At 41.5% G+C, this 17,679-nt stretch overlaps 3 protein-coding genes across 5 annotated transcripts; 2 read left to right on the top strand and 1 right to left on the bottom strand.

Annotated features, from left to right (window-relative positions):
* ppp1r14d (protein phosphatase 1 regulatory inhibitor subunit 14D) lies at positions 1 to 6,568 on the top strand. The gene is made up of 4 exons (XM_079286261.1): positions 1 to 388; positions 5,667 to 5,747; positions 6,054 to 6,086; positions 6,207 to 6,568. The coding sequence occupies exons 1-4, from the start codon at positions 209 to 211 to the stop codon at positions 6,273 to 6,275; spliced, it is 363 nt and encodes a 120-aa protein (XP_079142387.1). The 5' UTR covers positions 1 to 208; the 3' UTR covers positions 6,276 to 6,568.
* A 258-nt stretch (positions 6,569 to 6,826) lies between these two features.
* On the bottom strand, positions 6,827 to 10,988 carry zfyve19 (zinc finger, FYVE domain containing 19). 3 transcript variants are annotated; one of them, XM_079286609.1, is made up of 12 exons: positions 10,830 to 10,988; positions 10,591 to 10,712; positions 10,446 to 10,499; positions 10,197 to 10,363; positions 9,949 to 10,091; positions 9,683 to 9,791; positions 9,303 to 9,521; positions 9,080 to 9,156; positions 8,783 to 8,884; positions 8,523 to 8,686; positions 8,197 to 8,289; positions 6,827 to 7,557 (listed from the first exon to the last, which is right to left on the bottom strand). In XM_079286609.1, exons 1-11 carry the CDS (start codon positions 10,881 to 10,883, stop codon positions 8,211 to 8,213), a joined length of 1,290 nt encoding a protein of 429 aa, XP_079142735.1. In that variant the 5' UTR covers positions 10,884 to 10,988; the 3' UTR covers positions 6,827 to 7,557; positions 8,197 to 8,210. The 3 variants fall into 3 exon arrangements, with proteins under 3 accessions (XP_079142735.1, XP_079142734.1, XP_079142733.1); XM_079286608.1 differs by having other exon boundaries at positions 6,827 to 7,596; XM_079286607.1 differs by having other exon boundaries at positions 6,827 to 8,289.
* A 147-nt stretch (positions 10,989 to 11,135) lies between these two features.
* On the top strand, positions 11,136 to 15,020 carry bub1bb (BUB1 mitotic checkpoint serine/threonine kinase Bb). Its single transcript, XM_079287282.1, has 9 exons — positions 11,136 to 11,234; positions 12,120 to 12,287; positions 12,404 to 12,463; positions 12,555 to 12,699; positions 12,793 to 12,989; positions 13,089 to 13,252; positions 13,337 to 13,530; positions 13,617 to 13,717; positions 14,138 to 15,020. The coding sequence occupies exons 2-9, from the start codon at positions 12,145 to 12,147 to the stop codon at positions 14,415 to 14,417; spliced, it is 1,284 nt and encodes a 427-aa protein (XP_079143408.1). The 5' UTR covers positions 11,136 to 11,234; positions 12,120 to 12,144; the 3' UTR covers positions 14,418 to 15,020.
* Positions 15,021 to 17,679: the final 2,659 nt, after the last annotated feature.

Raw genomic sequence — 17,679 nt, forward strand, 5'->3', positions numbered from 1 at the left:
GCCAGCGTTATAGAGAGGGAGAGCACAAACACTCAACAAGATAATAGGAGATACGTGTGGGAACGACAACATCCTGGATAGAGACAGAGCAGGGTGTGTAAAAGGAACGTGTCCGAGCCTGTGGGTCTGTATCTGTGTGTGTGTGTGGGTGTGTGTGTGTGTGCGTGTGAGCTTGTGTTTCCACGGTTTCCCTGAGGCCGTGGCAGCCATGGCGTCAGAGCCCAGCACCCAGTCCAGGGTGATGTTCCAGGCAGCGGACAAAACACAGGAGCCGGCGCACCGCAAGCTGGGCAAGCTGACAGTCAAATACAACCGCAAGGACCTGCAGAGGAGGCTGGATATCGAGGAGTGGATCGACGGGCAGCTGCACCTGCTGTTTGACTGTGAGGTAAGGGTATAGGGCTGGCTCACACAGACACACACTCAGGGCACACATCGTGTTGGGTGCTTGAGGATGAGGTGAGGGAAAGGAGCAAGGGGGGGGGGGGCACTGAGCTGCTCATGAGGGCCTGTGGTGGGCTATACGTCATGTATGAGAGATTACAGCCACCTAAAAGAAGAGTGGGAGGCATTAGCTTTGCTTAATGGCAGCAGTTTTTGGCACTCAAACCCTCATGTGTCATCAACCTGACTGCTGTATCAGCTGTGCGGTGTGCTCTGCGGTCTTCCACCATAGCGATAAGATTTTTATTCCAAGACATGTCAGCCCTGACAATGCAATACCGAGATCACTTTAAACATGGTTGCCATATGGCTACATTTGTGATTTAGATGTTCAGAAGTTGCTTTTTCCACAGTGTGTAGTAGAATAGATTAAAGGATCAGTGACATCAGAAGCAAACAGTATTGAGGAGCAACAGAGTAAAAGCACCACAACAATATACCTGTGACTCTGTGATAAAGTAATAATAAAGTGCCGGAGAAAGTATGCATACAGAAATGAAAGCCAAGGGTATTTGCTTTTATGTTCTGCTATGATGGTGAGATCCAGGACATGATGTCATCATTTTAGTGTATGTGTGTGTCCTGTCTCTGTTTGTAGACACATTTTCAATATATTCACGACAGAAACAACATACTTAGATCGCCCCTATATGGACGATGATTAGTGATGACACTGATTAGACATTTGGGACACTTTGCAGGCTTTTTTCCCCCAAAAGCATTCAAGATATGCAACTTATATTAAGACAGTGCATGTGTGTAAAAACAGCATATTTAATGTGGAAATGTGTGCTCATTGTTTCAGTAGTGGGCTTAATCAATGGCCTCATTGCATAGATGGTGTTGAATATTTGCAGGGAATTATGTGGCGACATCAGCCACACACACACACACACACACACACACACACAGCAACACAACCTTCATAACTGCTCCTGTACGGTGGGATGCAATCCATTTATGTCAGAGGCTCCATATTGATGTGCTTGGCATCCTCTAAGGGGAAACCATGGCAACAGATGTCTCATCGCCCACACGAGGCAGCATAGCACGGTGGAATGAGGGGTGTCTCTTGAGGAGCATGAGCTTCCTCATGACGATGCAGATCTGATGACAAAACCGCCTCCGTTTCATGCCAGAGACGACAGAGACAAACTGTTTCTTGTTTAATTCTTGAGCCACACAGAGACCCCCTTGGCTGCAGATGATGATCTGTAGCCACCTCTCTGCTGGCATCCCCTTACACTGGAGACTTTTGCATATGGCACAATACGAATGCTGCAGAATGTGAGCCTGCATCCACATCCATCTAACTGGCTGGCTGACATGGAAGTTTACAGCAAATCTATGTGATAGACAGCCATCCTCTCCAGTTATCTCTTTTTCCAGTAGATTATAAAGGTTAAGCCTGGCTGGGCAAATTTTAATACATTTTAGTTGCATCTGACTGCTAGGCATGTTTAATATTGTGCAACAATATTTCTCATCCCAATACTTACTTCATGAGCTTTATCCCAAGCCTCCTACCCTGTGGTAATATATGATAATATGCTTGTAAAGCAGAGGGTGGAATAAATTACATTAGTTGAAACCAGGACATGTGAAAACAGGTCTGCAGTCTTTCTTCGTGTACTCTTTTGATCTTGTCCCAGAAACAGACTTTTATTATTTCACATGATTTGCAGTAATTGGCCTTTCATGTTCTGGTTCTCACATAATCTAATATAAGGATAAATGCTCCGCACAGATAGTGCATGTGTGCCCTATTCAGCTGAATGATTGGATCTCAGTGTGATTGATGAGACAATGAAAGATACAAATGCCTTTGATTCCATCACGACAGTGGTTGACGTCTTGAATTTGAGTAAAGAGAAGTTTCTATACAACTTTCCCAATTATAGTCTACATCCTCGCTATACGTAGATGAGTGCTTGCCTTGTAGTTAGATAGACTGGATATTTGCATCAGCCACTTGTATGGAATCAGTCGTGGCTCGTCCATGTGCGCTGGCTAGTGTCATGAATTTTGCATGGGCTCAGGGGAAGGTAACTCTGTTGCTCCTCGGAGTCTTCCGCGTGGAAGCATTTACCATCAGTCCCCTGTGTCACAACCTAAATAATTTAGCCGCATCTCTAATTCACACAAGTGCTGCCTCGGTCTGGAGTGGCCCCCTTCGTTTTCTAACTTCACACCTTTTGAGAAATAATGAACTAGAAAAGAGGTGTGACAAACAGCTCTCACTTAGACTTGAAAATGTTGAGCAATGTTTATGCTTGTGTGTGTGTTTTGTAACCCAGATCAGTGTTTTCCTGCACTGACCACTATCAGGTCTGTTTTATATAAATGAATATACTGCAGGACAGTGAAAGACATTTTATATTGACACAAATAAATGAATGTATTGTATAAGATTGATGTTTTAAGTTTTGATTCTTATTTAGAAATTGGCCCGCTCTTATAACTGGACAACATTTGGATCTTTACACTCTGTTTTCCCTCTTTAAACTGTCATGACTCAGTCTGTGAGGTTAATGGATATTTTGATCTGTGTGCAGCTCGTGCCTCTGCCTGGAAAAAGGAAGGGTCTGATAAGTTAAACATGCACAGGCATCTTCTCCAAACAGCTAGATTTCCTGGGCATGGTTTCCTTAACATTATCATCCCAAACACAGATGTTTGTGTAATGGAACCACAGATGTTTTTTTTTTAGTGTTTTCCAACGCCATAGGTCAGTGCATATCCTTTCATAACACTGCCATGTAATGAACATGTAGAAAACTACAGGACTCGAGCTGTAAACAACATTGAAACGAATAGTTCAATATTTTCATTCATTCGCTCTCTGGATGAACATTTGAAGAGAAAATCACACTCTCGTATCTGTCCGTTGAATATGAAGCTACATCCAGCTGGTTCGCTTAGCTTAGAGCATGTTCAGTTGTCTTCCTGATAATCTGGTTGTTATAATTTAATATATGTTATGTGCAAAGTGGAAATGTGGTCAGCTGGAAGTGATAGAGTGAAGATGAATGTGTCACCACAATCACTTCGGGACAAAAAAAAGATAAAAACATTGAAATGATCATGCTTGCTATATGCCACTGAAATTTGAGTTCCAAACCAAAGAAGTCATGACAGGAACAACCAGGTGACCTCATGATAATGATGAAACATTCCTGATTCTGAATCCTAAATTCTAGTGGAGGTCATCTTATCTCCACAAAATCCAACTGCTTATCCAGAATGCATCTGTATTGCCCTTCTGAAACTGCAATCCCCCCTTTCATGTTCATGAATTCCAATATTAGTGCCAACACTTACTTTAGCTTCAGTCCATTGCTTTTAACCTTAAAAAAGTGCTGCTGAGAGATTTCTGCCCAGAGGCCTCATTAAAATGCAATTTTCCTCCGACTGTGAAGGTAACTCTCAACAAGCTAAAAGATGCGACTGCGTACACAATATGAAATTGTGAAACGTTAGTAGAAGGGTCATCGTATTTCATCATGATGAATGCACATGTTCCTCTTACTGGTATTCAGTGGTGCTCATGGCCCTGCAGTTAAAAAGGACCAGTTCAGAATTATATACGGTATGTACACTCATCGCTGGCGCTTTACTTTGGTATATTTCATTTTCACATTACCGGTAATCCTTGACTCAAGATAGTCATTTAAAGCAATTAATGGCAATATATTATTCATTCAGTGCAAATAAGTACTTCTAAAATCAATCAAAACTAACATATATTATAGCAAATTCGGTTATCCCCAAAAGGGATAGAGAATATACCCAATTATACTGAATAAAAATAACATTTAATATTTGAAAAAATCTGCTGACGTTCAATATGTGGGCTGCTCTAGCGTCATGTTAGCTCCGGACTACCAGAGTGTAGATGTCAAGCTGCACGTTAAGGAAAAAAGAAAAACATGAGCAGGGACATAAACAAGGCAATAATTAAAAGAAATCTGAACTATTTCATTTACATTTACCACACTGTTTAAGTATTTGGCCTTACCATCACAAACAACACAGTAAACCTGCAAAGCAAAGCCCAAACAATACAGAAATGTACAGCATGGACTGGAAAAAAAAACACCCAGACCTGCGTGTCGTGCAGACATCAGCAGAATCACACAGGGTCCAAACTGGCAGCAATGTATCAATTAGAGCGGGGCACAGGGTATTCTGAAGGTGGGCCCATCTATTGCTCCACTCAGCACTCTTCCACATTGATTAGCTCTCTCCTCATCCAGAACGCTGTACGAGCCCCATCCCCACAAGCCATGAAAACTCCCCAACTGGAAAATATTCCTCTTAAAAGGAGGCCCCACTTGTCAAAATTGAGTGTCCACCTGCTGACTCTAGATATCTTGGCGTTCACGATTCCTCCAGTGAGCACTGTTCTTTCCCTCTGGAAATGTAGTTAAACGGCGAGGATAAGAGCTTGTGATCAAATTTGATGACTTTGCTATATTTGCTTTTTATAACTGGTGACTTTGTGCCCTTTTTTTAAACAATCTTTGGCATTGATCTTTCTCTGTGCTGTCAACCATTGTTTAGTTGAGGCTAACATTTTAGAGAAAGGGGTTTGTATGGATTTAGTTAGACCTCAAGTTAATACATTACAGTGTACGCTGCCCTTCGGTTGGTATTTTAACTCACACTGTGGGACAACCTAGCTGAAATTAATATATTCTTTTGGAGAACATTTAAACAGGAAATAATCTCTCACTAACGGCTGAGAGATAAATGCTTGCTGGGTAAACCATCCATAAAATCAGGCGGTGTCATGTTGCAAGTATAGCCCCCCGGAGCCTTTTTGCCTTCATGCCTCAGTGCTCTTCAGCACATCATCACTCCGATCATTGTTATGAGAAATTATTATGGAAGAAAAAGTGTTTATTCTTATTGCAACAACACAGACATTAACTTGGGTGATCCTCTTCCTGTAAAAGTATGGTGCCAACTCTTAAAAACCGACAACACAACAACTTATATAAAATCCTTGCCACGTTGCATCACATCTTACACTTTATTTTCCTTCTGGATGACTCTGCTCAGTGGTGTGGTTCGTCCTACCACTGCGAGTGAAAGGATGGCAAGAGGCCCACTTCATACAGCGTTAGCAAGAGCTTTTGTAGCATGCAGAAATACAAGTGTGGGCACGATAGCGAGAGAGGAATACTGCCTTTAACATTTGTTTCTCTCTGCTTTCACAGGAGGAAGAGATTCCAGAGTTAGAGATTGACATCGACGAGCTGCTGGAGCTGACAGGCGAGGGACAGAGAACCCGTCTGCAGGTAAGATTGTGCAAATGAATGTAAAAACAATGACATGTTTAGCCACTATTCACATTGCATCTCTAGTTATTTCTACATTCAATAATGTATTGCTTCATGGAAATGGTCCGAGTCCCAGGAATCCAACAATCAGGCCAAAGAGTTTGAACATTTCAACACATACCTGGGTACATACCTAACTATGTGGGGTAATAGCTTAACAAGCACTTGACCCTGGCAGGAACCCAATGTTGCAATGTTTGCACTGAAAAGGTAATGCTCAATGTTGTTACTGGGCCTGTATGTTTCTTTTCTTTTCTTTGTTAGGAGCTGTTGCAGGAATGCGGAAAGCCAAAAGAAGTGAGACAAAAAATAACTTACACAAAACCAAACACAAGCATATAAAGATTTCAACTATTGCTTGTTTACTGTTACTGTTGCAGTGTCCAGTCTGTAATAGTTACTCCATCTTCCCTTCAGGATTTTATCAACGGGCTGCTCTACAGGATAAAGGGTCTACGCAAAATGTCCGGTCCCTTGAAGAAATGATTATCGGTCAAATAAAGAAATGAGACAATGTGGAGCCTCTTATCTTCCCATCTCCCATGCATTACGTGTAACATGTGAGTGGGACTCTTCCTGCCGTCTGCCCCCCTTCTTGGGGCAACAACAGTCTCAACACCAGAGCAGTCGGCTTTTAAATGGATTTTTAAAATTATTTCACTTTAAATCGACCGACTGCTGTAACATTTCGTCTCCCATAAACATACCAACAGCGCACATGTGATAAAAGTTGTCCTCAGATGGACTGCTTTTTTTTTGTGTAAGACTGTCCATTTTCGGTTGCCTATTTATGTACATAAATATTTTTGTTCTGATAACAGTGTTGTACGTCAAAATAAAATGGAACATTTTCAAGAGAAGTCTGTTGATGACTTCTGATTCTAACAAAGTGAGCGATCAAGTCTGGTATCATCAGGTATTATTCATTCCACACATACAAATACATATTGACATGTCCATTACACCCATCAATTTAAAGTACCAATTAAACTGTTAGCGTAGTTGCTCTTTATTACTGCTCTAAAAACCTTATTTACCTTTAAAGAAATGATTATGTCCTACTGTCCAGAGACAAAAAGCTTCCATTTTCTAGCGTAAACCTTTCAACAATGGAAACAAAGGAGCCGTTGACATGTCAAATCTAGGAGTAAACACAGTGAAATCAGCAGCAGGAAGGTCCATTAAGTATGCATCCATTATCCTCGTCCATTTCCTGTCTGTGGTGCGCGTATGACATGGCCAAACGGCCTCCGTGCAAATCTTAATGGAGCAAGCCCCCAGAGGAGAAGTGTAATTACGGTTTCCCCACAGTTAGCTTGACAGTAATGCACACTGATGAAACTGCACTCCGGCCTTCTCTCAGTCATACACAGAGGGTCTTTTGGCTGAGGGCTCCATTACAGTAATTTGCTTGATTTGCCCCCCCCTTCCACGCTTGCTTCTCTGACACAGAAGCCATCTATAGTGTAAGACTGCACTTCTAACAAGGCCTAACCAGGCCTGTTAAAAATGTAACTACAAAAATGTGACATAGCCAATAAAACGTTTGTATCCTTTATATTGGAATTGTACACAAGGACAAGAAAGGCAACAATCATGTCACACTTGCAGCCAGACGTAGATTACATGAGTGACTGCAGTGCCTGGCAAAGAAAACAAAGCCCTCAGTAATCCTTTTATACTGACTCCTCTGTACTTGAGCAGTCCAGAGCTGACGGTAGTCTGGAGTTGTACATCGTACCAGATGAGCTCGTGGTGTGGCTGCTTGCTGTGTGTGCACAGTGCGTCTAAGATGAGCCTTTGTTGCCTTTGGAAAGTAGAACAAGTGATAATAGAAAACACTTACAACCTTCTTATTTGTTTAAACAGTTTCTATGCAGAAGCTGTGCAATTTCACTGAAATACCAGAAAAAAGAGCTTTTTGTTTTTTAAAATATTATACATATTGCATTACTTTAAAATGTATGTCTATTTGTAGGCTTTGCTTAGCTATTAATATTACCGATTGTTTTTGTCTATCCCCGTTAACAATTACAGAAAGAAGATGCTGCTTTTCCTGGGGTGTACGCAGACACATGTTTAGAGCCACTTTGGGCAGATTACATTTACATTACAGTCATTTAGCAGACGCTTTTATCCAAAGCGACTTACAATTCAGATTCTATCACACCGTAGGCACAGCTACGGGAGCAATGTTTAGGGGGTTAAGTGTCTTGCTCAAGGACACATCGACATGCGACTAGCGGAGCCGGGGATCGAACAAAATGAGGGGTCCTGGATTGTTTAGATAATAGGTAGTGTTTAAATTTTCTATGATACTGTTTTATGAACAATAATAGGTCACTTAAGTCCAAAGCACAAGTCTAACAGTGATGACTGACCAGAGCCTGATAAGGCAAACACCTACGGCATATCTCACTATCAAGTCTTCCTCTTCTTCTTTGGCGCAGTGTAGTTAGTGGTGCGGTGCTCCTTCCTGTCATATTTATCATGGCCTTCCCTGGGGAGATAATGGAGAGTGGATTGATAATTCATCACATTAAATACTTTATATCCATGCTGCTCAACAGTATGGCAACAGCCTGGCTAGAATATATCTGGGTCATGGTGTAAATTCCAAATCATAGCCATCTTTCTTGGGCATCGGAGCAAAGATTTCCATGCAAAGCTCTACTACGAGGCCAAAACCAGAATTCCTATTGCGCTTCTTATAATGAATGTCTGTTAAGCTACCTGAAGCAGCGGTTGCAGTATAGGTCGCCATCACAGGTCTGACAGCGAATAGTGGCATCGTGGTCACAGATGCAGCACCATGGAAGCTCCTCCTCATCACTGTCTGATGGCTGATGTGCAACAGCAGCGGTTAAAATCCTACTCTTGGCTGCTGGAGCCTGGGTCTTTAAAAGAGACATCAGTTCAACAAGGGATTAAATGTTATTCCCTCGAATAACTTGAAAATGTTCTGAATTTGTATTTTGGTTGTTGCTTAGTACCGCTTTCTTTGACTGTTTTTTCATTTCCGTGTTCTTTGGTCCACTGTGTTCCAAAGGTATGTTGTAGCCACTTGCCTCTTCCAATGCAGCCTCTTCAGAGAGCTGGAACAAAAATACAGGAATTTCAAAACATGTCCTCCAATTCACATTACAAATTATCAAAATGGCAAAACAGCAGCCCCTTGTGGCCAAACAAACTGATCCAGATCAATGATATGCACTCAGTAGTAACAAGTTCATCAGGTAAAATGTAATATAATCTACATTACAGTATACAGTTTGCCTTAAGCCCCAGACCTGTTTTAACACTCTCTTCACAGCTTCTTCCTCAGTTTCCTCCTCACTGTCAGGATGCTGAAAGTCCTCCATAGTAACTAGAAGTGACATGAACAATACAATGATGACATACACCCTTCTGTCGTCGCCACAATGTTTACAGTTGCAGCTCTTGACATTCCGATGTGAAAGTAAGGATAACCAATAAGAAAGTGGTACACGGAGATCTTTGCGTGTGACGTACCTTTGTCTGGGTCCTGCCCCTTCAGCTGTGCCATCCTCTTGGCCATGTGGAGGATCTGATCCTGGGAATGGCGCTCCTTCCTCAGCTCCTCCATGGCCTCCTCCATGACTCGAGCCTTCTCGGCCTCCAGCTGCTTGTCCCCCTCCTGGTTCTCCTCCAAATTCTCATCCAATGTTCCCCCCTCCCCCTTGTTTAGATCATTCATACGGCCATCTACACCTGCAGAGGGATCAATAGGTCTGAGCATATTTGTAGCTGAAGTCAGTTTTTGTGTCAGAATGTAGTTGTGATGTAATTATTATGACTGTGGGAAACTATTATATGACTGTATCTTTAATTATTTATTGAAAGCGGGAGAAATCGATGAGATGAATAATTACTGCATTCAGGATTAGATTGCTGGTCGTCTATGGCAACTTCCTCTGACATCTGAGTAATCAGATCATTGGCTTGTTCAGTCTGAGTCCTGTTATCTGGGGGCTGGTGCACCTGTACAGATGAGCACACAAGCGCATACTGGTAAGCAATCATAGCAAACTATTCAGAATGCGAGTCCCTCCAAATAGCATTCAGTACTTTAAGCTGTCCTTGAGCCAAACTGTAAGGCCCGAGATTTTAATAACAAGTGGGAAGAAGTTTAGCTCACAGGTGGAGGAGCTTGGGATGGTGGAGCCTGACCCCGTAGAACTGCCAGGCGGTCCTCCATCTCTTCTGCAGAAGGCACTGGCCGGCTGGGAGTTTTCAGAGCAGCAAGGCGTGACTCTAGCTCTTTATCAGAGGGGACGGACTCTGCAGAAGATGTAAAAAGCTTACAACAGATTTTACCAAGACAAAAGATATTATTATGTGTCAGATTCAAGCCAAATGGCAGCTGCTATGAATAATGTTCATTACTTGGTGCGGTATCCTCCTTCAGCTTTTGAAGTCTTTCAGCAATAGCTTGATCTTCTTTATTCAGGCCTTTGGTTGGTAGACGGCCTGTTTTACCGTTTCTACTGCCTCCTTGTGCCGGAGGCTGTGTCGACTGTCCCTGCTGTTTGGCCTCAAGTGCAGCAACCCGTCTGTGGAAGAAACAGGAAAGTTTGAATGTCATGAAACTGCTGTTGACAAAGCGGCATCTTTCCTAAATTTTGATCGACTAACTTTTTGTAATTTTCGGGAGGAGACCATTTTCCTGCACTGTTTGGAGATTCTCCGCTAAAAATTGAAGACATGACAATGAGACACTGTGTTTACTTTTACAAATTTATATTCATATTAATGTAATAATGCACGGTTTGACCTTTACCTTGTCAGATTACCGTGGCACTGTTTACAGACCTTCTGCTGTGTGTTGCCACAGCGAGGCACCACAGCACTGAAAGTCAAACAGCTGGAGCAGAAGGAGCGGCCGCAGCTCTTACAGCCCAGCTGTGAGGATATTGAAACGTAAATTAGACAGTTTACTTTCCTTACTATGTTTAACATGTATAACTATGGATACGTATTAATATGCTATGCTAATAATATAAACCAGTAATGTCTTACCTCCTTCTTGAAAAGACTGAACTTTGATGCACAACAATAACAACGGTTGTCCATGCCGACACGTGTGGATAATCATGAGACAGGCTGTTTAAAGTTGGCTGATATTTCTCTAGCTGGTAAATATATGAAGAAAACAGACTCTATTAACAATAAGTTCCGAGCTAGCTACCAATTTTCAACCTTTCAACGGTGGCCGTAATCAAAACAGGAACAATTCCGGAAGACGCGATGTGACGTTGAATTGCATTTTCCGGTTTCTGGTTCCTCCAATCAGCTTCCTCCAAAGTGTCTCGCGGTCCTTGTTTGAAACACAGAACCGACGACTGACCAGTGTTCCTGATACAACGATATAACGTTATCTGTAACGTATATAACCTGGAAAGAGACAGAGGAGGACTGTAATCGGTATGAAAAGCCACTACTTTGTAGATCATATGTTTTGCTTTTATATTTGACTGGTAAATGTTGCTGATAGCGCGAACGACGACAAAAACGATCGAGCTAAAGCTAATGTTAGCTAGACAGCTAGCGTGTTAGCCCCCCCTCGTAATGCACTCAACGTTAGAAAACGAACCTAACAAACTAGTAAATTAGCTAGCTAACTGTTAACGTTAGGGCACTGGAATTGTCAGTTATAACATTTAGCTAACGGCACTCTAGCTACTCGTTAATGTTAAGATGTCAAATCGTATTCATAACGTTGTATGATGATGTAGGATCATAGTCGCGTATTGTTATATTATTTACGTTACTTACATCTCCTTTACGGCAGTAGTCAATCGCTCCTGTGATATGTTTCACGTGTTTTGAATTTTTTTCAGTTTGAACACTCATGTACCAACTTACGCCCTAAATGGTGATAATAAGTATTATTTTATTGAGCATAATAAACTATGTATATGGGACAGTTCAGACATTAACATGTAATACACGGGTTTACAGCCACAATTAACTTAATGCTGTAAGAAGCTACACGTCAAAGGACAGGACTACAATGCAGGATACATTTTCTAAGCATAACGTTAGTAAAACTATTTTAATAGTTATGCTATACTTCATAAGTCTTTTAATCTATTTGGAGGCTACAACAAGGTCTAATGGGATCATTTGTAAAACTATTTAGAGCTGTGACTAACGATCATGTTATTTATCAGTTAATCTGTAAATTATGTTCTAGATTATATTGATTAGTTCATAGTAGCAAATGGCAGAAAACAACTTGAGCACTACAATGGTGTACGTTTTAATAAATAAGAGCATTTTGAGTAACTGATACGTTTGTGTCTTTAGGCATCCAGTTGTTTTAATTTCCACCATGGCAGAAGGAGGAGATGTGGAATGGGAGCTAAGCAAAGAAAACATCCAGCCACTGCGGCGGGGCAGAGCCATATCAGCCTTACATCAAGCGCTCAGTCAACAACAGGATGGACTGAGCTCTGCCATCAACCAGCAGAGACAGTATGGATAATCAATTTTAAAATGTGCCCCAATTGGATGAAAGCTTATTCTGTTCAACTCTTTTTCCCAGCAATTTTCTCATGATGATGGAGGTTTCTGGCTTTCTGTTTCTCCAGGGCCTTTGAGTCTGAACTGCGAATGTATGACGGCGATGATCCACTAGATGTTTGGGATCGGTAAGTTAAATATGTAAACAGTAAAGTGTATTCATATGCGTTGCTCTTAAATCTGAGATTTTGAATCGTCACATGGTTCTGTCTTTTACAGGTATGTTAAGTGGACAGAGCAAACCTTCACTCTGGGAGGAAAGGAGAGCAACCTCACCACACTATTGGAACGGGCCGTGACCAGATTCACAGAGGAAAATAAATATCACGAAGACCCTCGCTATGTTGATCTCTGGATCAAATTTGTACGTTTAATATTTAAAGACTAGGTTTGCTACTTTGACAAACTGATGCAGCAGTAATAACTTTTGCTGTACGTGTGTACTGTGTGTGTTTAGGCGGAGAACTGCCCGGAGCCCTTGGACACATACAGGTACATGCAGGCTCACGGAATAGGAGTGACACAGGCATCCCTCTACATCGCTTGGTCTGAAGAACATGAGAATCAGGGCAACTGTCTCAAAGCAGATCTGGTCTACCAGGAGGGATTCCAGAAGTGTGCGGAGCCGCATGATAAGCTCCTGCAGTTTCATAAGTACGAATGTGTCCAGTAAAGTTTGAGATATAGATAGAAAATGCAATACATCAGTACAATCGCAATACATCAGTACAATCACAGTATTGTTATTCTCAGGGCTTTGCAGGCACGTGTGTCCCGACAGGTAATGATGATTGTGGAGGAGGACGACAGCGATGATGAGCCGAAACAACCGGAGAGGAATTCTCTCGCCGAACTCAAAGGCAGAGGGAAGAAAAAGGCCATCGCCCCCATACACCGAGTTGGGTCTTCAATCAGAAGTAAGCATGTGTGTAAACTGCAAATATCAGCGTCGTCTTCATTTAAATGAAATAATTTTAACGTCTGGTGTGTTTTGTAAACAGGTATTTCTGGAGGCCTGCAGTCAATTGGTGCCCCTGTCCTCGGCAATGCTGCAAACAGTCAGTTGGTGGTCTTTGATGAGAACAGGACTCAAATTGCTGGCCCTTCAGAGCCTAAATTGGAGTCTTGGCCGGCCCCTCCCACTTCCAGGGCAAAGGAGAACGAGCAGAATCCGGAAAAATGGTCTGATGTCAAGGTATGAGACAAGCATGTGTTCTGTTAGTTGGTTTAAATGTGTGAAGTGTAACCCGCTGATGTTAACTTAAGGTGTCTGTACCACAGATCCCCCAGAAATCCAAATTCGGACATGCTGTTATGGCCCCACCGCCTCTAAAACCCGCGTTCCAACCTTTTGTTGAGGAGTCAGACCAGCTGCCAACAATGTGAGTGACAAGAATCTAACTTTTATCTGCAGTTTGGATTTGTTGCTTTACTTTGCTGAACATTTCATTTACATCACACATTTGGGGTTCATGATAATAAGAAGCAACATTTTCCGAAAATTAACGACTATCTCTGAAATGATGGATCAACAATGTTGATCATAAAGTAAAGCACATCCTGTTACAACCTCTCAGTTATTGAAAATCATCAATTCTTTATAAGAAAGTGTTCAGAACATTTTTAATAGACGATACAGTTGGTTAGAAAATAATTAACAGATTATTCAACAGTTAAAAAGTTGTACGTTGAAGCCCTATTCATGACTTATTTCCAACTAAAGTGATCTGAGTTTACCCTCCTCGGGTTATGCGAGTAAGATTTCTTTGATGTGATTTGGCATCTTCCTTCTCCCACCTCAGGACTCCTTGTAAGATAAACCCAGCAGTGAACACAGTTTTATCAGCACGTAAACCCTGCAGAGAGGAAACTCCTCTAAAGAGACTAGAGGAGCACCATCAGCAACAGAAGGAAGCAGAATCAGGAAAACTGCAGGAGCAGATCATGTACTGTAAAGAGCTGGTGTTCAGCGGCGCCACTGAATTCTGCATTGAGGAGCTGCGCGCTGAACGCTACTTTAAAAAGGTGACCCAGGAAGACGCAGGTCAAAAGGATGCAGCTAGTGCCAGTGCTTCAAACTGACATTTTCACTCCTCTTTTTTGGATTTTTATCATGTAGGTAATGCTATGTGTTGTTTATCCTGCTGTGTATATATATATATATATCTTGTTCCTAGAGATCTAGTTACTCAGATAAGTTTTAGAAACACTTTGAACTGATGGCACAGTCATTTAGTTGTGTTGGATTCATTAGAATATGACGGCGGGACCAAATAATGGGAACACTCGTTCAATGTAATTGAAACCATTGAATCCATTACAAAATACCAAAAACTGTTAACAGCTCGGATAGTCTTTTACACAATTTTAACAAAAAAAAATAATTAGTTGTATTGTTATACGTCTACTCCTTGTAAATACTAAAAAGATGTGTTCCCCACAGCTCTGCTGAGACATACTAGTCACACTTATCCCTAATTTCCTGCTTACTCCATTTGTCTATTATTCTGAATTGCTTTGTTCTTAAGAGCAGCGTTTGATCTGCCTTGTTCAGTGTTTCTTGAGCAGATGTTTCACTACAATTTGAACACAGTCGAAAGAAGGCTTCAGTGAGGTGACTCCTCTGGGTTTAATGTCCCCTCTCGGCCATGTATCATCGGTGTTCAATAAACTTGTTCAACTGTCTGGCTGATGACTAGGGAAGTTTGTTTTTCTTTTACACAGAGGGGGTTTAGCAATGCACTGTCAGCAGGAGACATGCAAGGGAAAGCATGAATTGTTTTCTTGGTAACGGTATTTGGATTACTAATGTGGAGCAAGAACAATTTCGCGCTGCCTGTAATCTATTGCAGCAGTTTAAAGAGTCAACACTGGTGGGCATGAATAAAAACAGAAGCAATCTGCGTCTAGATAGTCATAAATGTCATCGTTATTGCTACTTATTCTAATGAAGTGACTTAATTTAACATCCTCACTGCAGGGTATCCTTGCGTTTTTTTTAAGAAATCCCGACACCGGGCACAAGATCATGCAAACCAAATGTTAAGCATTGTCCAGGAGAGGTTACCCAGAAGCCCGCTGACTAAAATGGTGCGAGTAAACCTAATCTACTGCGATGATGGGGTGTACTTCACACACAGGCAGCTCGCTGGGCAGACTGATGAATGGCTAGAAGATAGGTGGTTGGCTCATTAGCAAGTGAAATCCACCCTTTGCAGTTGTGGACAGAGCAGGCCTCGCTTATCGCCAGGAGGTCACTACCCTGATGTACTGAGGAGCAGAGTGTTGCTGCTCTTACATGCTCATGGAGCACTGGAGGAACAGACTTTAATCTCATTCTGGAAATATGACACTGCCAGCCAAGATCCCCTCAACTGGTGAGTTCCCAAACTGTCTACTTTAAATTTTGGATTAGCACCGAGAGCAGCTGAAACTCTGCGATAAATGATACGCAACACGATGCACTCCCATCATAACAACACAGCATAACCACATCATAATGCATCCTCTATGGTTCGCTATTTGGCAGGACTTATTAAAAGCTCATCTCATGAAAGCAAGCAGCCAGTGACTCCGATAGCGTCTCAGACAGAAAATCCATAGCTCTCCCTTACTGCAGTGGACAGATGGTACAAGCAAGCTACCTTTCCTTAATGCGCTTTGGGGAAGAGCTTTTGTCCAGCACTGTTACTTTGACAGACAAGAACAGTCATGGCCCACATACACGCTCTGTATGGGCCATGTTTTACGGTCTGAGCTCTTAACCTATTTGCACGGTTTGCCTTTGCATGCACCAGTTCACAGGAAGCTGTCTGCCGACTGTACCTCACTCAGCAGTGAGTAGACACCGTGCATCAAGATGAACTGCACTTGGCTCGCCAGGCATGGAGAGGGGAGAGCCTCCGAAAGTGCAGCAGCAAATCATGAGACCAATTTATTGAAGAAAAAGCATGGAGGCCAGGAAACGGGGAAAAAAAGTTATTCATGATGAAAATAACTCAGAGTAGCTCATCATTTTTACTTAGTAACCAATCAACATTTTTCAAATTCATGATTTACCATCTCAGCATTTTGACATAGTAAGTCATAATTGTGATGTTTTGTTTATGACTTACAGTATGAGCATTTATGCTTCTATTACGACTTATCTATTTTAGCAAGCAGGAGAATGACACAAGCGTTGTCTTAGTAACTGTAGTTGCCTCACTTTTATACAATTAAAATGGATTTATAGGTAATCTGGAAATCTCAACGGATTTTGATAAGAAATTATGTTTGCTTTGACTGTATGAACCCTGATAACCCTGGTGTAGTCCTTACAGATTCATCCTAAACAATAGAACAAATTGAAATGCAAACAATTAAGGCAGTATCACTTATACCCCCCCCCCCCCCAGGCTTTCATTTTAATGACAATGTGGTTTAAGATGGCTCTTGTCACTAAGCCCTTTTTTACATCACAAGCTGTTGTTTTCAGGAGATCCTTTGGCAAGGTGGTGAAGTCTGACAGTGAAGGTGACAAATACATTTGAATCCAACAGAAATCTTAGTTACCATTAGAATGTCTCTCCATCGAGACACGCAAACAAAAGACAATGTGTAATTACAGAGACAAAATACTATAGAACTCACATATCTTGCACATGCAAAACAATTATAAATGTATTAATTTACATTTGTATTCTTGTAATCATTAAGCACCCTTTACATGTTTGAGATTATGCTATATACCTGATTAACAAACGAAAAAGCACAAAAGTCAAACTTTCTTTTATTTTGAAATCAAAAATACATTTCTTAGCCAATGGTTCAACAGTATTTAGTCCAAGAGGGACAAAAAACATGTTCTTCTTTTTAACAAAATGAACTCTTTGAATAATGTAATTTACTGTACTGTCAGGTTCTGTGTTTCATTAATTGACCTTTTGACCCATTCAGTTTCCCTTCATACTGACCAAGCAGATATAGCAAGAGCATACAGGACTGTTTTTGTGATAACTACCATTTTTTTGCATATTACAAGATGGCTGTTCTCAGCTCTGAGCTCAACAGAAATTCGTGCAAAGCAGTAAAAAATAGCCAAGCAAAAAAAAATCTGTGACAATAATGCTGACAAGTAAGAGTGGAAGAGAGGGAGGGGGTCGTGTCTGCTATGCCCCCAACAGGCAAATCTGTCTTTGTCATGCCGATTGGTTCAGTGGAGCCTTTTTTCATTTGAGTTCATTTGATGTGTGAGGAGGAACATCATCATTTAAGCTTGTTATAGTGCCTTTGCAAGCAATTCATCAAAACCCCATGTATATAAAACATGTATGCCCCAAATCTGGCTCAGTCTGCGAGCAAT

Source organism: Melanostigma gelatinosum (genome assembly GCF_949748355.1).
Source record: "Melanostigma gelatinosum genome assembly, chromosome: 16".
Classification (NCBI taxonomy): domain Eukaryota; kingdom Metazoa; phylum Chordata; class Actinopteri; order Perciformes; family Zoarcidae; genus Melanostigma; species Melanostigma gelatinosum.